We start from the raw sequence: 26,297 nt of genomic DNA on the forward strand, positions 1-26,297 counted from the left end.
CATGCGGCGGCCGGGACGGATCGAGACACATTCAACTTGAATGAGTCTGTGATCCGTCTGCACAGAACATGTTCTATTTTTTTTGCGGTGCGGAGGCACAGAGACTAGTCCCAATACACAGGGAGAGAGGAGCGACACCCCGTGATGGGCACGGAGCAATTATGTGACAACAAGGATGGTTTGATGCTTTCCCTCACTACTGTTTAGCCTTTTACAGTTATACTTGATACTTTTTTCTTTCTTTCATAGATTGAGGTAATAGTCCACATAATTAATTTTTGGTAGATTTTTGCAGGTGACTGTTACAATTGTCCCTGAAATAATGAAAATTCCAAGGCACCAAATCTCCAATAAAAGAATATATTTATCAATATCTTCATTAAAAAATTCTTGCAATGTTTTGGCCACAATCATATTTTATCAAGCCGAAATCTCATTGAAGTATACATCCACGCAGAGTAATTATTGTAACCTTCAACATGAGTATTCAAACTCCTTTCGTCCTATAAATGTTCCCGTAGATACTAGAGATACTAATTAAAATTCAACAACATATTACTGTCATATGGAAAGAATTGTCATATCACTCAGAATTGAGAAAGCTCGTTGGAAGAACGAGTGAAACGTTTTCAAGAAATCTACAGTACGTCCAGTTGCCTTGATTTATTCTTTACAGATATATGGAAAGAAGGTTCAAACAGCTATTTTATATATAGTGCCATTTACCTCAAAATTTGTAATAATTTATCATTCAGAATAAATTATTTCACTCCATATCAGCATACATGGTACTGGAACTTTAAGATGGTGATCATATTAGATATAGAATCAAAATGCTAACCCTCATAAAAGGTCTGCCAATAGAACAATTCTGCAGTATGGTGTCTCCATTTTAATCCATCTCACTCTTGTTGTTATGAATGATATTTACATCTATGTAAGTACTATTTATGAGGAAGGTGGCACTATAATTGTACCTGTATATGAAGTAGATGGACCATTCTTTCCATATGACATTAATATATGTTGTTGAATTTTAATTAGTAGATTTAGTTTTGTCTTTAGTATCTACAGAGACATTTATATGACCATGGGAGTCCGAAAACTCCAGTTGAGGATTACAATAATTAATTTGCATGAATGTATACATGTGAGATTTTGGCTTGATAAGCGCTTATTGGCCGAAATGTACACTTCACTTATTTCAATGTCAGATTTGTCATCTACAGTCCTTAGAAACTTCCTGTTTCTTATGTACAACTGTCCATTTACTTCCACTTTATAAGATCATGGAGCACCTTTCTCCAAATACCTTGTCGCCAAATTCCATCTGTTGACGACGGCAATGGTTGTATGCGCACTGGCTGACCAATGCTTAGTTCGGGAAGTTCCTTGGCTCCTTTATCATAGTATGCCTTTGCTTTTTTGTGTCTTTCAGTTGTGTTCTCGACCACTCCTTTTACAGTCATGGCCGTAAATGTTGGCACTCCTGAAATTTTTAAAGAAAATTAAGTATTTCTCACAGAAAAGTATTGCAGTAACACATGTTTTGCTATACACATGTTTATTCCCTTTGTGTGCATTGGAACGAAACCCCAAAAGGGAGGAAAAAAAGCAAATTGGACATAATGTCACACCAAACTCCAAAAATGGGCTGGACAAAATTATTGGCACCCTTAACTTAATATTTGGTTGCACACGCTTTGGAAAAAATAACTGAAATCAGTCGCTTCCTATAACTATCAATAAGCTTCTGACACGTCTCACCCGGAATTTTGGACCACTCTTCCTTAGCAAACTACTCCAGGTCTCTCTTATTGGAAGGGCGTCTTTTCCCAACAGCAATTTTAAGATCTCTCCACAGGTGTTCAACGGGATTTAGATCTAGACTCATTGCTGGCCACTTCATAACTCCAAATAAATGTCCAGCTTATTCAATATAGATCAATGAAAAAGGATCTAAAGTTCACAGTATCGTGTCCAGCAGTATTGATCCCCTTAAAACATAACTTTTACTAGTCAGATCATAAAAAAGGTACCACTGTGGTGGTTCACCAGTGCATAAGTGAAAAAGACAAACAACAATAATAATAGATGCAGAAATATGTCTGGGAGCTAGTCATACAGACTCCACTACAAGAGGGATGAGTGAACACAGGGCAGCAAATTGGGAGCAATGGGTATGCCTATACTCTCCCTATGCTCACCCTGGCTATAACCTCAGCCCAGGGACGTCCCCTTATGGTGGAGACTCCCTGTCCTCGTTCCTGGGCTGACTGCCCTGCGTTTACCCTCCTCTTTACAGTTAACAAAAATTGCTCCACAGACCATAGGTAGGTGTGGTCATGTGTACCTGGTAGGAACGAAAAAATTCCAACAGGGCCACTAGGATGGATAGGACCAATCAAGATCGATACAGTAAGGTGAATTAATATCACCTATACCCTATAGAGCCAAGCCCGGGTGCACCAGTCAATGCATTCCCAGGTTGGTTCTAAATGAAGCCCCAACGCGTTTCCCCTATCACTAGGTTCATCAGGGGGCATATGTGGTCAGAGATACAACCATCACAGAAAGAAATATATGGTCAGAAATGCAACCATCACACAAGATAGGTTAGAGATACTTAAGATAAGGTGAGGCAACAGGACCAGAGACGCAGAAGATGTTTAGGCATAGGACCAGGGACCCATTTGATATGTCCCACCTGTAAGAAATAAAAATGCTCTCAGTTCATGTACTAGACACAGTACAATGCATTTGTATCCCCAATATCTCCTTCAAATCAGCACTTACTCAATGTCCCGTGCAGTCAGGAGAAAGGAGAGCCCACATGATACGGGCCAATACGTCACTTAGGGATCTGTGAGCAAAAATTCAAGCATGGCGTGAGGCACACTACATGCTACAGTGATGTAAATTTACAATGGATTGTCCAGACTTACATTTAACCTGCGTCCTGGTGTCGTCCTGTTCCTCCTCTCACTCATACACACACTCCCGTTCCCTTAAGTAGCCACCCACCAGCTGTGTCTGATTCATGCTGATTAGTATGTTTAGCTTCCGGCCTGAAAGTCGTGTAAAAACGTCATAAGCCGTGCCTCATATAGTTGGAAATACATACCGGAGCATTCTGAGCCGGCCGGACCACGTGGAACGCACTCGGAACTAACATCCGGTTGCGTGGAACGCACAGCTACGTCACTTCCGGTCCGTACGGCGCCTCATCCAGGTGGAACGCATGGGGCAGTCACGTCCTGTTGTATGGAACGCAGACTCACTCCCCATCCGTTCCATCAGTCAAATCGCTTCTATTCAGCGCAGATATCTTCACATGAGAGGCAAGATAGCGCGATGCTCAATACATTAAACCAGTCACTTACATATAGCATGGTGCTTATTATTCTGGCGTTCTATTCGGGAAGGGGGCGGGGTCTGGGAGCTATTGGTAATACAGTATTGTGCTTTTCACTAAAGGTGTATTCCTATTATAGATGAAACACCTAGGGCACATTGGATGAGCAATGTGCAACCTGGATACTTTAAAGTAGTATCCTACTTCTTTTATCATGGCTATTGGTAAAATTACCGAAGTGGCGCTACTTTATGACAGCGGGATAGAGGAAAACGTACGGCCCCAGGAATAAACGTCCCTGGTGGGAAGTAGATCATAGGAAACAGGAGAACGTGAGTCTCTCATTGATCCCTAATGGTGCCTGGGATCTAAATCGGTGAATCCACATGCATTCTTTTTGGAGGATTTTACGGTCCCAATCGCCACCCCTTGGGGATACAGGGATGGTTTCCAGGACCGAAAATCGCAAGCACTTAGGGTCGCCACCGTGCACATCAATTACATGTGACGCGACGGGTGTGATCTTTTTCTTCACCACGTCGTTCACGTGTTCACAAATTCGGCGCCTGACCTCACGGATAGTCTTGCCTATGTAGTCCAGAGGGCAGGGGCATTGGCACAGATAGACAGCACCCTTGCTTCTGCAATTGTAAAAATCTCTGATTTCATAGGCTTGACCAGTTACTGAACAGATGTTAGATTTAGCGGTGGATATGAACGCACAGGCTTTGCAGGAGCCACATTTAAACATCCCGCAAGGTTTCCGGTCCAGCCAAGTGCCGGCTCCAGTTGGTGCAATGTAATGGCTATGAACCAAGCGGTCTCTTATGCTCCTCCCCCGCCTATAAGTAACGCTCGGTTGCTTAGTCAGTACATCCTTCAGGTCAGGGTCCATGTGGAGAATCGGCCAGTACCTTTTCAGGACTGACATTACTTCCACATTTGCACAGTCAAATACAGATATTAAGCGTATAGGTTGTTGTACACTCTTTACCTTAGGTTTCGGGGCAAGTAATTCGGTACGCTCCCTGCTTGCGGCGTTCCGAAACGCCCCCCCGAGGACTGTTTGAGGATATCCCCTCTCTCTGAATCTCGTCTGTAATTTCCTGGCCTCAGTGTGAAACGCCTTACCCTCAGAGCAGTTTCTCCGGGTCCTCAAATACTGACCCTTTGGTATGCCACGTTTAAGCGGTAGAGGGTGATGGCTCTCCCAATGCAACAACGAGTTGGTCGCGGTGTCCTTTCTGAATAAGTTGGCAGTGAGTTTTTCTCCCTCCCTGGTTATCCGTACATCAAGGAAGGGGATAGAGTGATGGTCAAACTCAAAAGTAAATCGCAGACCAACGTCGTTGTTGTTAAGGGACCCCACAAACTCCTGGAGCTCACCCGGCCCACCCCTCCAAATCACGAAAATGTCGTCTATATATCTTGTCCAGAAGGTGATCTTCTCGGACCACCAGGTCTCCCTATCTGGAAACACGACAGTGTCCTCCCACCAGCCCAGGAAGAGGTTGGCATAAGTGGGGGCGCAGGGGCTCCCCATTGCCGTCCCCCTGAGCTGGTGGTAGAACCGCGAATTGAAGAGAAAAAAGTTGTGGGTCAGGGTGAACTCCAGGAGCCTGAGCACAAAGATGTTATGCGCCCTGCAGTGGATGTCCCTCGTCTTCAGGTAGTATTACGTGGCAGAGATCCCCTTCGTATGTGGGATAGAGCTATAAAGGGACTCGACATCTATACTTGCCAGTATGCAGTCCTTGTCCATATTGATCGCGTCGATCTTGCTGAGGAAGTCCATCGTGTCCCTCGTGTATGAGGGTAAAGACACGACGAACTCCCTCAGCACACGATCGACGTAGATCCCACAGTTCTGGGTCAGGGAGTTAACCCCGGAGACAATGGGGCGCCCCTTGAGGGGTATAACCCCCTTATGGATTTTGGGTAATCCGTAGAAGGTAGCAATGGTGGAGTGAGCGGGAAGGAGAAAGTTGTACTCAGCCGCCGAAATCAATCTGTCTACTAGAGCGTCAGTCAAGATGATCTTCAAGTCCTCATAGAAGGGGGTCAGGGGGTTCGTATCCAACACCCTATAACCTTCCCTATCTTTCAGAAGATTCAAACACATAGTCTGGTACGCTACATGGTCAAGAATGACCAAATTGCCACCCTTATCAGAGGGTTTGATGATTATAGATTTATCTTTCTCAAGGGCAGTCAAGGCTGACATCTCCATTCGAGACAGATTGAAGTGGCGGGGAGACATTCCCTCAAATCTCTCCAGCTCACTCGTCACCATTTGCATAAATATATCCACACATTCGTATTTTATGGGTGGAGGCATCCTAGTACTTGTTGGTTTAAGATTGGTATATGGTCCCTGACCTGGGCACCGGCTACCCTCCTCCCCCAGTTCACAGAGGGTCTGCAAAGAGGCAAGATCACATTCACTCAGGCCGAGTCTGGCACATGTTTGTCTATCATTATCCCTAAAGAATTTGTGCCACTTAAGGCGTCTAGCAAATAGGCTCAGGTCCTTAATCCACGTGAATAGACAGAAATTAGTGGTTGGAACAAATGACAAACCCTTACTCAATACCCCTAGTTCAAGTACACTTAGGGACCGAGATGATAAATTCACAACTTGGAGCCCATCCTTCAGGTTCTGTCGACTTTGTTCCCCCCCCGAAGATTGTAGGGGATCTGACTTTTCTCTAAAAAAGACGCCGAGGCGCATGCAGGGGAATGTGACGACGGAAAATTGTTGGAGGCAGCACCAGATGTTTGAGATGATGAGCCAGAGGGATAGGATACTGGCCCGGTGGAGTAATTTACCCCCCCCGGACGACCCCTCCCGATTGTTCCTCCCTTCTGCCATCGTCGTCTACCCCTTCTCCCAGTCTGTGTCGAGCCTCTACCCCTATAGTTCCCACCTGATAATTCGGTGTCGGAGGAGTCCACCTCCGATGTGGACACCTCAGACACCAAAGGTGCGGAGCCAGTGGGTTGTTGTTGATAGGCCCTATTCTCTCTAAATTCCGAGAGGTCGCGGAGAAACTGTCTATGCTTTCTCTCTTTTATGACAGTTTGAAACCTTTCAACCGACACTTGGAGAGAAGCTTCCCGTCTAGGGAAATCTGGGTCGTCTTTATAGGTGAGGGCAATATCAATTTGTTCCTGAAGGCTAGCAGATGTTTTTTCAAACATCAATTTCTCCTCATCAAGGAGGATTTGCATGAGGGTCAGTGAACTAAGTTTAGAAAGAAATTTACATCACTGTAGCATGTAGTGTGCCTCACACCATGCTTGAATTTTTGCTCACAGATCCCTAAGTGACGTATTGGCCCGTATCATGTGGGCTCTCCTTTCTCCTGACTGCACGGGACATTGAGTAAGTGCTGATTTGAAGGAGATATTGGGGATACAAATGCATTGTACTGTGTCTAGTACATGAACTGAGAGCATTTTTATTTCTTACAGGTGGGACATATCAAATGGGTCCCTGGTCCTATGCCTAAACATCTTCTGCGTCTCTGGTCCTGTTGCCTCACCTTATCTTAAGTATCTCTAACCTATCTTGTGTGATGGTTGCATTTCTGACCATATATTTCTTTCTGTGATGGTTGTATCTCTGACCACATATGCCCCCTGATGAACCTAGTGATAGGGGAAACGCGTTGGGGCTTCATTTAGAACCAACCTGGGAATGCATTGACTGGTACACCCGGGCTTGGCTCTATAGGGTATAGGTGATATTAATTCACCTTACTGTATCGATCTTGATTGGTCCTATCCATCCTAGTGGCCCTGTTGGAATTTTGTCGTTCCTACCAGGTACACATGACCACACCTACCTATGGTCTGTGGAGCAATTTTTGTTAACTGTAAAGAGGAGGGTAAACGCAGGGCAGTCAGCCCAGGAACGAGGACAGGGAGTCTCCACCATAAGGGGACGTCCCTGGGCTGAGGTTATAGCCAGGGTGAGCATAGGGAGAGTATAGGCATACCCATTGCTCCCAATTTGCTGCCCTGTGTTCACTCATCCCTCTTGTAGTGGAGTCTGTATGACTAGCTCCCAGACATATTTCTGCATCTATTATTATTGTTGTTTGTCTTTTTCACTTATGCACTGGTGAACCACCACAGTGGTACCTTTTTTATGATCTGACTAGTAAAAGTTATGTTTTAAGGGGATCAATACTGCTGGACACGACACTTCATAACTCCCCAGCGCTTTGTTGCCATCCATTTTTGGGTGCTTTGTGACATATGTTTGGCGTCATTGTCCTGCTGTAAGACCCAAGATCTCGGACGCAAACCCAGCTTTCTGACACTGGGCTCTACAGTGCGACCCAAAATCCGTTGGTAATTCTCAGATTTCATGATGCCTTGCACACATTCAATGCACCCAGTGCCAGAGGCATCAAAACAACCCCAAATCATCAATGAACCTCTATAATATTTCACTGTAGTTACTGTGTTCTTTTCTTTGTAGGCCTCATTCCATTTTCAGTAAACAGTAGAATGATGTGCTCCACCAAAAAGCTCTATCTTGGTCTCAGCTGACACAAGGCGTTTTCCCAGAAGGATTTTGCCTTACTCAAGTTCATTTTTGCAAAATGTAGTCTTACTTTTTTATGTCTATGTCAGCAGTGGGGTCCTCCTGGGTCTCCTGCCATAACGTTTCATTTCATTTAAATGTCGACTAATAGTTTGTGCTGACACTGATGCTCCCTGAGCCTGCAGGACAGGTTGAATATCTTTGGAACTTGTTTGGGGCTGCATATCCACCATTTGGACTATCCTGCGTTGACACCTTTCATCAGTTTGTCTCTTCCATCCACGCCCAAGGAGATTAGCTACAGTGACATGGGTTGCAGACTTCTTGATAATGTTGCGCAATGTGGACAAGGGCAGATCTAGATCTCTGAAGATGGACTTGTAACCTTAAGATTGTTGATATTTTTCCACAATTTTGGTTTTCAAGTCCTTTGACAGTTCTCTTTCTGTTGACCATGCTTAGTGTGGCACACATAGACACACAATGCAAAGACTAAGTGAACTTCTCTCCTTTTTATCTGCTTTCATGTGTGATTTTTATATTGCCCACGCCTGTTACTTGCCCCAGGTGAGTTTAAAGGAGCATCACATGCTTGAAACAATCTTATTTATTCACAATTTTGAAAGGGTGCTAATAATTTTTTTCCAGCCAATTTTGAGAGTTTAGTGGGACATTATGTCCAATTTGCTTTTTTACTCCCTTTTTTGGTTTTGTTCCAATACACACAAAGTGAATAAACATGTGTATAGCAAAACATCTGTTTCTGCAATACTTTTCTGTGAGAAATAATTAATTTTCTTGAAAAATTTCAGGGGTGCCAACAATTACGGCCATGACTGTATATACGGCGCTGGGAAGTGTGTCTAAAATTCCATAACCGTACAGCTACGGCGCACTGATCGGGCGGGTGCAGGAGCTGCGCCTGTCCGATCAGCTGCAGGGTCCGGCAGTCACTGATAGCCGGACCCCTGCTGTATGCGTCGGCATTGGTGAAAACACCAATGCCGGCACACTAACCCTTGCAATGCCTCATTCAGCATTGACCGCAGCATGTGCCATATCCTGATGGGTCCCGGGTGTCCATTGGGTATCTGCACTGCTGTGACGGAGTCCCGATGGATGGGAATGTAACCCAATGCCTTCCTTAGGTATCGTGGCTGCCTTCCCTGTTAGCCTGTGAGATCCAGACCACTGGATCTCACAAAAGCAGGCTGCAAGTGTATTACAATGAGTAATACACTTACAGCCACTGCATTACAATACAGATGTATTGTAATGCATTGTACAGGGGATCAGACCCCCAAAAGTTGAAGTCCCAGAGTAGGACAAAATTAATTTATTTTTAAAATACATTTTTGCACAATAAAAAAAAATTAAGTTTCAAGTAAAAAAAAAAAATATTGTAGAATAGAGGGGGAAAAAAAAGGTATTGGGTATCACCGCGTCCGTATCGACTGGCTCTATAAAAATATCACATGATCTACCTTGTCAAATGAATGCTGTAACCATTTTCTGGTCTCCTTGCCTCATAAAAAGTGTAATACCAAGCGATCAAAAAGGTGTATGTAGCCCAAAATGGTGCCAATCAAACAGTTGTCTCATCCCGCAAAAAATTAGCCCCTATCTAAGACAATCGCTGAAAAAAAAAAATCGCAACACAAAAAGAAGATTTTATGCTATTCAAAAATGCTTTCACTGTGTAAAACTTAACAAAAATGAAAATGATAGACATATTATGTATTGCCGCGTCCGTAACAACCTGCTCTATAAGAATATCTTATGATATCCTCTAGGTGAATTCTGTAAAAAAAATATATTGTTAAAACTATGCCAAAATGTAATACCAAGCGATCAAAAAGTCTTATGTACCCCAAAATAGTACCAATGAAAACATCACCTCATCCCGCAAAAATTTAACCCGCACATAAGACAATCGCTAAAAAAATCCATCAAAATCTGCGCTGCAAAAGCCATATGGTGCTCCTTCCGTTCTGAATCCTGCCATGTGCCTCCATTGCAGTTTTCCACTACATATGGGGTGTTGCCGTATTCAGGAGAAAATGGGTGACAAATTATAGGGTAATTTTTCTCCTGGTACCCCTTGTGAAAATGAATCTTTGGGACTAAAGCAACATTTTGTAGTATACACCTGAGGGAGTACCACATTCAAGTGTGAATGCTCTCCTATTATCTGGGGGGTAGCATTCTTATGCACTTTTGCTCTTCCTATCCAACAGACTGCCTTAATTAGGTGGTACATATAGCTGTGCTTGCTCCTTCTCTCATCAGTTGCTGGATACACATAGAGGTGACTAGGAGCAGCTCACTATATGTGCAGGGTCTGCTCTCCTGAACATAGATGCCCAACGGCATAGGTAGGTTTAGAATAGGACCTGCCTAACTGAGACCACCTTGGCGGGGGTAGGTGGGCACAGATGTGTTTTGATCAAATTATATTTTATTATATCAGAATGAGAATTGGTCCACATATAATATATCATTTTCTAAAGCAACATTTTATTGGAAGAAACAAAACTTTTCATTTTCACAGCTAAGTGTTTCCAAATTCCAAACACTTAGTGGGTCAAAGTGCTCAGTACCCCTTTTAATATATTCTTTAAGGGGTGTAGTTTCCAAAATGGGGTCACTTTTTGAGGGTTTCTACTGTAGGGGTACGTCAGGGTCTCTTCAAATACAAAATGGTGCCTATAAACCATTCTAACAAAATCTGCCTCCAAAATCCATATGGCGCCCCTTTGCTTCTGACCACTGCCATGTGCCCATAGAGCAGTTTACCAACACATATGGGGTATTTCTGTGAACTGCAGAATCAGAGTAATATACACTCACCTAAAGAATTATTAGGAAAACCTGTTCTATTTCTCATTAATGCGATTATCTACTGTAGTCAACCAATCACATGGCAGTTGCTTCAATGCATGTAGGGTTGTGGTCCTGGTCAAGATAATCTCCTGAACTCCAAACTGAATGTCCGAATGGGAAAGAAAGGTGGGCTACAACAGCAGAAGACCCCACCGGGTACCACTCATCTCCACTACAAATAGGAAAAAGAGGCTACAATTTGCACGAGCTCACCAAAATTGGACTGTTGAAGACTGGATAAATGTTGCCTGATCTGATGAGTCTCGATTTCTATTGAGACATTCAAATGGTAGAGTCCGAATTTGGCGTAAACAGAATGAGAACATGTATCCATCATGCCTTGTTACCACTGTGCAGGCTGGTGGTGGTGGTGGTGGTGGTGTAATGGTGTGGGGGATGTTTTCTGTGCTCACTTTATGCCCCTTAGTGCCAATTGGCCATCGTTTAAATGCCACGGGCTACCTGAACATTGTTTCTGACCATGTCCATCCCTTCATGAGCACCATGTATCCATCCTCTGATGGCTACTTCCAGCAGGATAATGCACCATGTCACAAAGCTCAAATCATTTCAAATTGGTTTCTTGAACATGACAATGAGTTCACTGTACTAAAATGGCCCCCACAGTCACCAGATCTCAACCCAATAGAGCATCTTTGGGATGTGGTGGAACGGGAGCTTCGTGCCCTGGATGTGCATCCCTCAAATCTCCATCAACTGCAAGATGCTATCCTATCAATATGGGCCAAAATTTCAGCACCTTGTTGAATCAATGCCACATAGAATTAAGGCAGTTCTGAAGGCAAAAGGGGGTATTAGTATGGTGTTCCTAATAATTCTTTAGGTCAATGTATATTGTGGTTTATTTGGCTGTTAACCCTTGCTGTGTTGCAAGAAAAAATTGATTAACATAAAAAATCTACCCCAAAAATTAAAATGTGAAATTTCTCCTATATTTCCCTTAAATTCTTGTGGAACACCTCAAGGGTTAACAAAGTTTGTAACATTAGTTTTGAATAATTTGAGGGGTGTAGTTTCTAAAATTGTCATTTATGATGGTTTCCATTACATAAGCCCCTCAAAATCACTTTATAACTGAATTGGTGCTCAAAAAATGATTTGGGAAATTTTGTTTAAAATTTGAAAAATTGCTTCTAAAACTCTAAGCCTCTAATGACCTAAAAAAAATGAAATACCATTAAAAAAAATCATGCCAACATAAAGCAGACATATGGGAAATGTCGATTGATAACTATTTTATGAGGTATTACTATGTGTCTTAAAAGTAGAGAAATTCAAATTTAGAAAATTTATCACTGTCATAAAGTATAATGTGTCACGAGAAAACAGTCTCAGAATGGCTTGGATAAGTAAAAGCGTTCTAAAGTTATTACCCTGTAAAGTGACACACGTCAGATTTGCAAAAATTGGCCTGGGATTTTAGGTGAAAAGTGGCTAGGTACTGAAAGGGGTAAATCACCCCCCTTTCTGTATAATAAAATAAATACCTAAATAACAAAAAATATAAACATCATGGGTATCGCCGCAACCGAAAACGCCTGTACTATTAAAGTATACAAATATTTGTCCAATATGGCATAATAGGGAAAAAAAATTGTAAAAATTACCCATTTGCCATTTTTTCATTGCTTGTCTTACCCCCAAAAAATTGATAAAGTAACACACTCCAAAATGGTATCAATAATAACTAGAGATTGTCCTGCAAAAAATGAGCCCCCACACAGGTGAGTAGATATAACTATAAAAAAAAATTATGGAGGGTCAGAATATGGTGATGTAAAAAAAAAAAATTTTTTTTCAAAGTTTACATTTATTTTTACACTATTTAGACATAAAAAAAATCTATACAATGTATTGTTGTAATTTTACTTATCCTGAGAATGAAGGGCATGGGTCAGTTTTGCCAATAAACAAAACATTTAGGATTTTCTTTTACCGCGTCCCACTACATTGTATGTCATAATTAATGGTCACATTAGAAAGTAAAACTTGTCCCACAAAAATAAGCCCTCATACAGCTACAGTCAAGTCTATAAATATTGGGACATCAACACAATTCTAACATTTTTGGCTCTATACACCACCACAATTAATTTGAAATGAACAAGATGTGCTTTAACTGCTGACTGTCAGCTTTAATTTGAGAGTATATACATCCAAATCAGGTCAACTGTTTGCATATGTACCTACCACTTGTTAAGGGACAAAAAGTAATGGGACAGAATAATAATCATAAATCTAACTTTCATTTTGTAATACTTGGTTGTAAATCCTTTGCAGTCAATTACAGCCTGAAGTCTGGAACGCATAGACATCATCAGATGCTGGGTTTCATCCCTGGTGATGCTCTGCCAGGCCTCTACTGCAACTGTCTTCAGTTCCTGCTTGTTCTTGGGGCATTTTCCCTTCAGTTTTGTCATCAGCAAGTAAAATGCATGCTCAATCGGGTTCAGGTCAGGTGATTGACTTGGCCATTGCATAACATTGCACTTCTTTCCCTTAAAAAACTCTTTGGTTGCTTTTGTAGTATGCTTTGGGTCATTGTCCATCTGCACTGTGAAGCGCCATCCAATAAGTTCTGAAGCATTTGGCTGAATATGAGCAGATAATATTGCCCGAAACACTTCAGAATTCATCCTGCTGCTTTTGTCAGCAGTCACATCATCAATAAATGCAAGAGAACCAGTTCCATTGGCAGCCATACATGCCCACGCCATGACACTACCACCACCATGCTTCAGTGATGAGGTGTTATGCTTAGGATCATGAGCAGTTCCTTTCCTTCTCCATACTCTTCTCTTCACATCACTCTAGTACAAGTTGATCCTGGTCTCATCTGTCCATAGGATGTTGTTCCAGAACTATGAAGGCTTTTGTAGATTATGTTTGGCAAACTCTAATCTGGCTTTCCTGTTTTTGAGGCTCACCAATGGTTTACATCTCGTGGTGAACCCTCTGTATTTACTGTTGTGATGGGTGTTTTCTTCACCAGGGAAAGAATTCTTTGGTCATCCACCACAGTTGTTTTCCGTGGTGTTCCGGGTCTTTCGGTGTTGCTGAGCTCACCGTTGGGTTCCCTTTTTTTTTTAGGCCTCTTTTACACGGGCGTCACGTTTTGGCTCGGGATGCGTCCTGGGTGCATTGCGGTAAACCCGCGCGAGTAGGTACACAATTTCAGTCCGTTTTGATAAGCCAATTGTCCCATTACTTTTGGTTCCTTAACAAGTGGGAGGCACATATGCAAACTGTTGTATTTCCTACACCGTTCACCTGATTTGGATGTAAATACACTCAAATTAAAGCTGACAGTCTTCAGTTAAAGCACATATTGTTTGTTTAATTTCAAATTAATTGTGGTGTATAGAGCCAAAAATTTTAGAATTGTGTCGATGTCCCAATATTTATGGACCTGACTGTATGTGAATGGAAATATAAAAAAAAAAATAAGTTGTGGCTCAAAGCTGGAGAAGAAAAATGAAAATGCAAAAACAAAAAAAATCTCCAGCATCATAAAGGTTAAAAGCAAAAGTGATCAAGTTTGAAAAATTTTACACATCGTATGTTTGTAGTTCTAACATGTTGGCTTTTCTATTCTTCAACCATTACTCACTAACCGTAGTTGCAATTTAGTCTATTTAAAAGTCCATTCACACGTCCGTTGTTTCTTTCCTGATCTGTTCCGTTTTTTGCGGAACAGATCTGGACCAGATCTGTACCCATTCATTTTCAATGGGTCCTGAAAAAAAAATCTGACATTGTGCTGTCCAATTTTTTTTCAGGACCCATTGAAAATGAATGGGTCCAGATCTGTTCCGCAAAAAACGGAACAGATCAGGAAAGAAACAACGGACGTGTGAATGGACCCTTATGTTGAGTTGCGCTTAAAGGGGTATTCCGATTAGATTCAGTTATGCCCTATTGACAGGACAGGGGATAACTATAAGATCGGTGGGGGTCCTACCACGGAGACCCCCACCAATCATGAGAACAGGGGCCCCACAGCCCCCTGAAATGAACAGCTTCACTCATTTTCCCATTAAAGATAAATAGAGCAATGAAACGGCCCCTTCAATTCAGGACGCTTCCTTCATTTCAGGTGGGCTGCAGGGGGTACAGGGTCCCCATTCTCGTGAGCCTGTATATAGGGGATAACTTAATCTAACCAGATTACCCCTTTAAATGCTGTGTATAGGAAACAATATACAGTTTTCTAATACACTCGGACAGTATTATACAAACTTTTTGCTTATACTATGCTTGGCAAAGGTTTAAATAGTGGTTGTGGGTTGCCTGGAGGAGTGGTGGCTTATAATTTTAGCATATTTATTAATACTAAATTCAGAAAATGGCACACCTCTAGGGACTGCAGCACTCCATAATCCACATCTATGGCTGCTAATTGTAGGTGTAGATTTCATTCTCTGACTGTAGAACAGTCCAATATGCGCTCTTTTTTTTTAATGGACTGTGCATCTTTTAATAAATTTGGCACAATTCACTCCGATTAATCATGTCTGCATGGTGACCATCATCAGCCAGTGTTCGACGAAGCAGGTGGTACAATCCATTTCTGGTGTATTGAGGATGTAGGGAGGAGTGAGGTACAGAGCAGCTGCTGAACAGCAGTGGTGGGGAATTGGTAAGGTGAGTAAAGATTATTTTACCCACTCTGACCTTGTTTTCATTTAAAATTTCTCCCCTGGAATAGCTCTTTAACCGCCTAACGCAGGATCGCGGTCCGGAGGCGGCAGTCTGAGGCACAGTCACGCATATATGCGTCATCTCGCGAGATGCGAGATGATGCGCTCAGCCGGCCTGGCAGTTAGAGGGGGCTCACGTCATCAGCTTGCCAGCCAATGATCGTGGCTGGCAAGCTGATGATTTTTAAAAAAACGAATCAGAAGCCAGTTAACACATTATATTTATAAATATAATGTGTTAAATGGCTGCTGTGCTCCTCTGCTGGTCCTTTTCGTCGGTTGGTCTCAGCAGAGGAGCACAGTTCACAGTATAAGTACACAAGACACAACACTTAGCCCTCAGATCACCCCCCATCACCCCAATTAACCCCTTGATCGCCCTTGTCAATCACCTAGTGAAAGGGAAAAAAGTGATCAGTGTAAACTGTCACTTTTTTCCCCCACTGGTATTGACTGTTAGGTTTTAGGATAGTTTAGGCCCCTTGGTTAGGTAGTTAGCAATCGGTTAGCGCCCAGCCCACCGCACCGCAGTCACTGATTCGCTAATTAGCATATCGCTAATCAGCATTTGTACTTTTATAGTATCTGTAAGTGATCAAAACTGATCACAGTCAGATCTATAATAGTATTAGTGTCACCTTAGCTCACCCTCCTCCCAAAACGAAGTGTTTGCCCGATCAGGCCTAAACGGTCGCCCACACGTGCGCTCACCCACACCCGCCCCGCCGCAGTGACAAAAAAAAATTATAATTTTTTTTTATCACTGCACAATCACTTTATAAGCGCTGCGACGAGAAAAAAAATCAGTTTTGATATTTTTTTATCAATCGCAGCGGCCTCCGGTACTTCGCTAGCCTCCCATTTGTAAGACAGGCTTGCTTTTATTCTTGGGTAGTCTCAGGGAATACCCCCTAAATTTAGTAGTCCAAATGTCAAACAAGGGGTATTCTTCTGAAGAGGCCTACAGGATTCTGACCCAGTCGGATGAGGAATGGGAACCCTCATCTGACGAATCCAGCGGGTCAGAATATGAACCTGTAGAAAGCAGTGGCAGTCTGACACAAAGTTCGGACGAGGAGGTTGAGGTCCCTGATACCACCAGGCATACCCGGCCCCGTGTTGCTAGACAACAGGTTGCGCAGGATCCGCTTCAAGGGCAGCAGAGTGGGGCTGGCGCTGTCGGATTACGTGGTGAGGCATACACCAGCAGCGCAGCCCACCCTGGACCTAGTACCAGCACTGCCGTACAACATGGTGAAGTGGCGAGCACCAGAAGGGCAGTTGAAGGTGGCACGTGCAATAGTTACCCCGTCTCAGCCACCGCACAGACAGGCCCGTAGACCGCCTAGAGTCCCTGAGGTGCTGGCAAACCCTGATTGGCAGTCCCCAACTTCAGCTGCATCATTAGTTCCCCCTTTCACCGCCCAGTCTGGAGTTCGGTTTGAGACAGCTCAGATCGGTTCGGCCCTGGGATTTTTTGAGCTGTTCTTGACTGCGGAGCTCTTGGACATAATCGTGGCAGAAACAAACCGGTATGCCACTCAATTTATATCCGCCAACCCGGGAAGCTTTTATGACCAGCCTTTCTGGTGGAAACCAGTCCACGTTTCCGAATAAAAAAAAATAAAAAATTCTGGGCCTTCTCCTCAACATGGGTCTAACCAAAAAGCATGAATTGCGGTCATATTGGTCCACGAACCCAATTCATCACATGCCCATGTTCTCTGCTGCCATGTCCAGGGCACGATTTGAGGCCATCCTGCGTTTCCTGCACTTTAGTGACAATAGCACCTCTCGTCCCAGAGGCCACCCAGCTTTTGACCGGCTCCACAAAATTCGGCCCCTCATAGACCACTTCAACCAGAAATTTGCAGATTTGTATACCCCTGAGCAAAACATCTGCGTAGACGAGTCCCTTATACATTTTACCGGGCGCCTTGGCTTCAAACAATACAGCCCAAGCAAGCGCGCCCGGTATGGGGTCAAATTGAAAAAGCTCTGTGAAAGGGCCACAGGCTATACCCACAAATTTTGGATCTATGAGGGTAAAGATCAGACCCTGGAGCCGGTCGGTTGCCCTGACTATTTGGGGAGCAGTGGGAAGACGGTCTGGGACTTGGTGTCACCCTTATTTGGCAAGGGGTACCATCTTTATGTGGACAATTTCTACACAAGTGTGCCCCTCTTCAGGCATTTGTTCCTAGAACAGATTGGCTGCTGGGGCTCCGCACGAACTTATCGCACAGGCTTCCCCCAACGGCTCGTTACCACCCGTCTTGCAAGGGGGGAGAGGGCTGCCTTGTGTAATGAAGAACTGCTCGCGGTGAAATGGAGAGACAAGCGTGACGTTTACATGCTCTCCTCCATTTACGCAGACACGACAATACAAATTGAACGAGCAACCAGTGTCATTGAAAAGCCCCTCTGTGTCCACGACTATAATTTGCTCATGGGATGGATGGACTTTAATGACAAGATGTTGGCTCCGTATTTAGTTTCCCGACGCACCAGACGCTGGTATAAGAAGGTGTCTGTAAATTTAATTCAATTGGCTGCATATAATAGTTTTGTTCTCTACGGTAAGGCTGGGAGAACAGGATCCTTCCTCAAATTTCAGGAAGAGATCATCGAGAACCTCCTGTATCCAGGAGGTTCCGTGGCCCCATCCACCAGTGTAGTGAGCCGTCTACACGAGCGACATTTCCCCAGTGTCGTTGCCGGTACCTTAACCCAACCGTCACCCCGGAAAAGATGTTGTGTCTGTAGCAGGAGTGGAATAAGGCGTGACACCCGCTATTTCTGTCCTGACCACCCTGCCCTATGCTTTGGGGAGTGTTTCCACACACAGGTACACTTAGCAGAGGGATTGCATCTCACAGGACAGGCACACAGGGTTATTAGGGCCCATTCACACAGAGCTGCTGCAAACCTCTCCTTTCACCTGGGACAGAGCGATTTGCGCTTTGCACATTGTCCTATGGGGAAGGAGAGGTTTGTCCTATAAAGGTAAAAAACAAAAAAAAAATCACCAGTAAGCAAAAAAGTTAACGTTCAGTTCAAAAAGTTAAATAAAGTTTATATGTTCTGTTCAAATGCTATTATAAAGTTAATAAAATGTATTGCGTTGCGGCCTGTTTTTTTCTTTTTTGTTTAGTTTTTTTTACCTTCCAGGTGGACTAACCGATCGACTAGCTGCATCACTGATGTGCATTCTGACAGAAGCATTGCGCTGCTGTCAGATTGCACACAAGTCGGTGTATGCGGCGCTGCAAGACTAGATTTCTCCTCTGCAGTAAAAGATACGTTTGCTGAGGCATATAAGCTGAGGAGGCGGCGGTGTTCATATGCTTTGGCAAACACTTCGTATATATGAAAAAAATGAAAATAAATCCCGGCAATGATTTATTCATCCACATCGATTGATGTGAATGGAGAAATCGGGTTTGCCAGGGAATACGAGCTAAGTGGGTATGGATGTTGGGCGGAGCTCCTATGTCCTGGCAGACGCCTTTCCCCTCCTTTCTTTTTTTTTGGGCAGAGATTTTTTCATCCACATTGTGATGAAGAAATCTGTGCCATTCATTTTTTCTTTCAGCCCAGAGGCTGAACGAAAAAAAAAAATCTCATTACCTGTATGCTCAATATAAGGAGAATAGCAGAATCTCCTAATGCTGGCCATACATGTAATGATTGCGGAGACCCTCAAATGCAAGGGCAGTACAAACACCCCACAAATGACACCATTTTGGAAAGAAGACACCCCAAGGTATTCGCTGAGGGGCATATTGAGTCCATGAAAGATTGACATTTTTGTCCCAAGTTAGCGGAAAGTGAGATTTTGTGAGGAAAAAAAACAAACAAAAAAATAAATTTCCTCTAACTTGTGCCAAAAAAAAAAATTCTATGAACTCGCCATGCCCCTCATTGAATACCTTGGGGTGTCTTCTTTCCAAAATGGGGTCACATGTGGGGTATTTATACTGCCCTGGCTTTTTAAAGCGTGAGAAGAAGTCTGGGATACAAATGTCTAAAAATGCCCTCCTAAAAGGAATTTGGTCACCTTTGCGCATCTAGGCTGCAAAAAAGTGTCACACATGTGGTATCGCCGTACTCAGGAGAAGTTGGGGAATGTGTTTTGGGGTGTCATTTTACATATACCCATGCTGGGTGAGCGAAATATATTGGTCAAATGCCAACTTTGTATAAAAAAATGGGAAAAGTTGTCTTTTGCCGAGATATTTCTCTCCCCCAGCATGGGTATATGTAAAATGACACCCCAAAACACATTTCCCAAAAAATGACACCCCAAACACTTCTCCTGAGTACGGCGATACCACACGTGTGACACTTTTTTGCAGCCTAGGTGGGCAAATGGGCCCACATTCCATAGAGCACCTTTCGGATTTCACAGGGCATTTTTTACAGATTTAGATTTCAAACTACTTTGCACGCATCTGGGCCCCTAAAATGCCAGGGCAGTATAACTACCCCACAAGTGACCCCATTTTGGAAAGAAGGTATTTCATGATGAGCATAGTGAGTTCATGGAAGTTTTTATATTTTGTCACAAGTTAGTGGAATTTGAGACTTTGTAAGGAGAAAAAAAATTCATCATTTTCCGCTAACTTGTGACAAAAATAAAAAGTTCTATGAACTCACTATGCCCATCAGCGAATACCTTAGGGTGTCTACTTTCCGAAATGGGTCATTTGTGAGGTTTTTCTACTGTCTGGGCATTGTAGAACCTCAGGAAACATGACAGGTGCTCAGAAAGTCAGAGCTTCTTCAAAAAGCGGAAATTCTAATTTTTGTACCATAGTTTGTAAACGCTATAACTTTCACCCAAACCATTTATTTATTTTTTTACCCCAACTTTTTTTCTTTTTCTTTTTTTATTAAAGACATGTAGAACAATAAATTAATTACAACTGAAAGTGAAAAATGTCATTTTTTTGCAAAAATTTCGTTAAATTTCGATTAATAACAAAAAAAGTAAAAATGTCAGCAGCAATGAAATACCACCAAATGAAAGCTCTATTAGTGAGAAGAAAAGGAGGTAAAATTAATTTGGGTGGTAAGTTGCATGACCGAGCAATAAACGGTAAAAGTAGTGTAGTGCAGAATTGTAAAAAGTGGTCTGGTCATTAAGGGTGTTTTAACTAGGGGGGCTGAAGTGGTTAAACTTGGATTTTTTTTTTTTTTTTTTTTAATGAAAATACTTTGAAATACCTGGTAATCCAAAGCATTATTCTAAGAATCACAGCCAGGCAGTCTATTAAAGAGGTTTTCCCATCTCAGATAATGTGGGCATATTGCTAGGATATGCCCCCATTGTCTGATTGGTGTGGCTCCCACCTCTGGGACCTGCACTTACACCGAGAATGGAGCCCCGAAAGTGGTGGAAGACGCACTGAGCATGCACAGCCGCACTCAATTCATTTTTATGGGGCCGCCAAAAATAGCTGAGCGCTAGCTCAGCTATTTCCATCAGCCCCAGAGAAATGAATGGGAGCGGTGGCCGCTCAAGTGCTGTGCGCTCCCATTCCCTACTATGGGGAGAGCGCTTGGTGGTAGCTGGACCCGGGGTCTTTCAGCCACCACCTACCACGCTCCGTTCTCGATATAGGTGCGTGACTCCTATCACGCAATGGGTTACATATCCTAACAATATGCCACCATTGTCTCAGATGGGAATACTCCTTTAAGCCATACCTCTGGCAGACTGCACAGTGAAGCCCCACAGTGAGCACTTGCTGGAGAAAGCTTCATAAAATATATGTTTGTACTGCCCTTCTCAGCCCCTATCAGATGTTGGATGCAGTTTATCTTGGTAAGAACTACTGAAAGGTTCCCTTTAAAATACACCTGAGGTCAACTATTTTGGAGGCTATGAAACTGAATTTATCAACCAGTCAAATCTAATGATGCCTCTCAATCTTGACTAGAAGACTATAAAAAAAACTTTTAAAAAGTACTGTAGTTCATGCTTGCATTTACAGATTGTCACAGTGGAGCGGGTTTTTAAGACCTGTTTAATGAATAGAAAGGGATCCTACTCAAAAAGCACAGCACTTGTCACTTTACCGTACCCTTTTTAAAGGGAACCTGTCACCGGGATTTTGGGTATAGAACTAAGGACATGGGTTGCTAGATGGCCACTAACACATCCGCAATATCCAGTTCCCATAGCTCTGTGTGCTTTTATTGTGTCAAAAAAAACGATTTGATACATATGCAAATTAACATAAGAGTCATATCTTACTTGTGTGACCAGAGAAGAGTCATATTTTCAAGCTCTGACTCATCTCAGGTTCATTTGCATATGTATCAAATCGGTTTTTATACACAATAAAAGCACACAGAGCTATGGGGACTGGGTATTGCGGATGTGCCAGCGGCCATCTAGCAACCCATGTTCTCAGCTCTATACCCAAAAGCCAGGTGACAGGTTCCCTTTAAAGTAGGTACTTGATTATGAGCCGTCTCCTGCTAGAATCCCACCTCCGCCTTGGACTGTTGTAATGTTATAAGCACTTGAATAAATATATGAAATATTCTGTGCTAATTTGAAAGGTATCTGATGTGCTATAGGCATAACAAACGGACTTCATGGTAAAAAAAAAAAGGATGTGAATTTAAAGTTATGCAAAGGGACTAAAAATGGCCAGTTAGTCTGTTAAATGCGCTCTGTGTGACAGAAGTATTTACCGGGTCGAACGCTACTTCTGTGACACAAAATCATGGCATTATAATTATTTATAATGCTGTGTATTCCAGCCCGGCCTCGGCTGTACTGAATTGTACTCTCATAATGCAGTCAGTACAATTCAGTACAGTTACGGTCTGGCAGCGCTCAGTCCAGAAAGTACTGCTTTCTGAAGGAGCGACTGTCATGCAGTTTTTTTACATATATAATAAGCTATCCAGAAATCCTCAACTGTATCTAAGGGCTTATGCACATGAACATATCTTTTTTCCATGTCCGTTCCATATTTTTTACAGCCCATTCAATTCAATAGGGCCACAAAACAACGGATATTATTCCATATGCATTCCATGTCCACATGGCTGTTCGGCAAAAAAAAAATAGAACAAGTCCTATTATTGTCCGCATTACGGACAAGGAGAGGACTGTTCTATTAAGGGACAGCAGTTCCATTCCGCAAAATTTGGAATGCACATGGCCCGGTATTCGTGTTTTGTAGTTTTGCAATTTGAATGAGCGCTAAATATGAACCATCTAACCTTGTGTTTCTCGGTGTTTAACATTTGTAACCTCCTTTGCAGAACAATGTAAATCCGGCACTGGATTTTACCCACACTCCTCCAGGAATGCTGGCCCTTGACAACATGCTGTACTTTGCAAAGCATCAGCAGGATGCTTATATACGGGTAAGGATCTTTTCAACTTTTTTATTCTAGCTTTTATTAAAATACCTTCGTTTTGTGCCTTTTTTTTTGTGTTTGTTCTAAGTGTCCAGCTGCATATGATATTATAATACTGTAGTAATCAATGTTTGTTTATTACACCAAAACGTTAATTTGAACTAATATGGCGTTCATTTATTAAGAAATGTACGCCACTTATTGGCGTATTTAAGGCACAGATTTTGTCGCAAAGGGGTTTTGCAGCAAAATCTGCTAATATTCCCCCTTTTCCAGGTTGCGGGGAGAGTCTTGTTTACCATTTTCCACACCAGTTTATGACATGGAATGGTCTTGAACTACGCCAGGAAGGGAGCTGGCGTAGTTTAAACCATGTTGCACGGCTGGCGGAACCAAGCGTCAAGGTTTAGAGGCATGCACCTCTACATAACTGTGGCACACCCACATAATTAAATGTGACCCATCTTATAATGGGTCACATATAATTGCACACGGCTGTGGAACACGGACATGAGTGGTCCATGGTATCCTGGCCTGGCATCCTGCTGACAGCAGGAGTGCACGGCATCATTGGTTGCTATGACGCCGTGCACTTCATGCCGCTGCTGCACTACAGTAATACAGTCGTATAGATCATATGAGTGTATTACTGTAGTGCAGCAGCGGCACGAAGCGCACGGCATCATAGCAAAAAATGACGCCGTGCACTCCTGCTGTCAGCAGGATGCTCGGCCGGGATACCACGGATCGCTCCTGTCCGTGTTCCACGGCCGTAATAAATGATCCCCCTATGAGTTTAAGTGGATTTTATTGAGATAACAACAATATAAGATGGGTCATTAATATTATGTTGTTGGGAAGCTTACTCTCCGCCGCCGATCACATGTTTGAAGAGTCGGCTGCTGCATACTGCAACCTCTTGATTGTTTATATTGAAGCTGAACATTATTGATTTCAAAGCATAAAAATGTCCTCACAGGCATTCTACAAAACAAGCGACCTCTTTTATCTCAAGCACGCGGTGGATGTAATCTCTTCAGCTGGTCCATTCATCAGAATAAACTACCTGTTCGAAAATATACAAATGTCTGTTATATTAAACTACCTTGACTGTAGGTGTGTGCAGGTCACCTATGGCATGAAGCACACGGCATATTTACTGCAGCCCCCCTCTCTTTTCCGGTCTATTTTAAGCATTTCGTCAGTGGGATTGAAATGCACAGCACTGTTCCTAAAATGCCTGGTGTGAGCAGCACATAAGAGCGGAGATATGCTTTATTATTTTTTTTCCCTTCTTTTTCTCTGTAACTGGCATTGAACTCCCGCAGTTACCTTTCAATCTAAGTGAAGCTTTTTGAACTGCGGAAAAGCTAGAGGGTGCATTTATAGCTGAATAGCATCAATAAAAATAGGCTATGTTCTGCTTTCTGAGGATGACTGAAGAATGTCCCACACAAAAGGTCTTTTTATAATCTAATAATAGCAGGTCTATGAACTGCATGGAGTGTGGGTATTGTTATTTAAAGTGTGGGGATGCTGTATATTCTGCATAAGTAATAAAGCTCTAGTCAGGTTCACTTACTTTTACCAGATTCACATGTGCACTGGCCCAACATGTTTCATTTATTTCTGTGTTTTTCCAGTTATCTCTCCTTCCATGTTGTGACAGTTATTGCCGAAAGCGAATTGTATCAACGGAAAATTATATTGGCCTAAATCAAGAAGCTGAAAATGTTTTCCAGTTACACACATAGGCTTTGTGCCCCATATCTGGTGTGTGAGGTTATTGCATCAAAGGATTTTGCTTATTAGAAAAGGGATAAGTTGTGTTCAGCCACTAGATGACTGACAGTAAACTGGATAATTCATCTAACCGGGTAGTGCCAAATTTCTAATTCCTAATCTGAAAAAAGTGCCTCAGTGCCGAATTGCATTCTATACAATGAAGTCTGGGGCATTCTGGTAGGGATTATCTTTAGCAGGAGTTTGTAGGGCCTGGATGGGGCTTGGAGCTTTGCTGCTGAGATTAAAGTAAGAGAGTTAATAGGCGGGTTTTCTCGCCCATATTCATTGGGGGACACAGGAACCGTGGTATAGCTATGTCCTCTAGGAGGCGTTGACACTAGTAAAAGCTGTTAGCTCCTCCCCTGGCAGCTATACCCCCTCCAGCCTGGAGAGAGAGCTTCAGTTTTTTCTAGTGTCAATAAGAGGCGAGACCTGCCTGCTCTGCAGGGATCTCCTGAAGATTTTTTTTATTTTAGTTTATTTTTATCCTTCTTTTTCTGATGGGAAAACAGTGGACGCCTCGCCTCCCTGTTCTCCCGGGGTCAAGTTGCGCCAGTATCTGTCACCCGCACTGCTGCCTCCCCCACAGAAGACAAGGTGGACCAGGGCAGCCTCGCTCCCTGCATCCCGCCAGCCAAGGGGTCGCCCGTTGAAGTCTCTTAATTCCAGCTTCCTGACACTACTGTGCCAGTGGCTGAAGGTGTGACCCTGCTGGACCAGAGGAAGGGTGAAAATGGCGACAGGTACGTAAAGAGGATGAAGAGAGGTGAGTACATGGGACTTAGGTGAGTATGTCCCTCCTGGGTCGACCCCTCCCTCCCTACCTGGTGGCAGTAATGCAGAGGTTAACAAGGCACATGGCTTAGCCCAGCACCCTGCAGCCATTCCCTTCTTCTCCCTCTGGCAGGTTTTATTCAGCCAGGAAGCCCGGCACTCTTTTCCCTAGCAGGGCGGCACATAGGGGGTTAATGTCAGTATAACCGCCTGGCAGGCGTTTTTCTATGGCGGCCGAGCACACGGCCAGACCTTGTTGTGCACTCAGTGCAGAGGGGATGCTTGCTAGCGGAGATCACAATAACTATTGGGCTGGACGGCACTTACTGCATGACCAGCGATTCGGAGCGGACACCGAGCGCGCCGCTCCGGAAGGGGTTAAACGGCACCAGGAACGACTCGGCCGTGCACCGCATGGTGTTCTGGCCGCCATGTTTTTTTACCTGGACGCGCCGGTGTCTGCCCGGCCCACGGGGTGGAGACCCCGTCTGTTGCTGGGCGGGCTCATTTTGCGGTACTTGGTCCCTCTGCGGTTCGGCCGATGCGATAATTGGCTTGCGCAGGGGCTTTGGGTTGCCTCCTTGTGGCTTGCTGGGCCGCAATTTGTCCCCCTGGGGGGGTGCGCTCCGGCGCGGAAACTTTGCGCCCTTCTTCCCCCTCCCCCAGAGACCTGCTAGCTCCGCCCCTGGTCATGAAGATGACCTTAACCCTTCCTGGCCGGCATAGCTGGGGATAGAGTTCTAAGGAGGCATGGGGGGCAATGTTCCTCATGTGGAGGAATTTAACCCCTTCCCGCCTCAGAAGAGATGTGCTTCCATACGGCCCCCTCCCCGCCCCT

The 26,297-nt window shown here is 43.5% G+C and overlaps 1 protein-coding gene across 1 annotated transcript in view; it reads left to right on the forward strand.

The window, feature by feature from the left end:
- The window catches only part of ELMO1 (engulfment and cell motility 1), a 475,397-nt gene that overhangs the window by 165,846 nt on the left and 283,254 nt on the right, over positions 1–26,297 (forward strand). Inside the window, exon 14 of the mRNA XM_044293583.1 lies at positions 22,802–22,906. Within this exon, the coding sequence (XP_044149518.1) occupies positions 22,802–22,906 (105 nt within the window). The remainder of the gene's footprint in view (positions 1–22,801; positions 22,907–26,297) is intronic.

The sequence above is a fragment of the Bufo gargarizans genome, chromosome 5, assembly GCF_014858855.1.
Source record: "Bufo gargarizans isolate SCDJY-AF-19 chromosome 5, ASM1485885v1, whole genome shotgun sequence".
NCBI classification, from domain to species: Eukaryota; Metazoa; Chordata; class Amphibia; order Anura; family Bufonidae; genus Bufo; species Bufo gargarizans.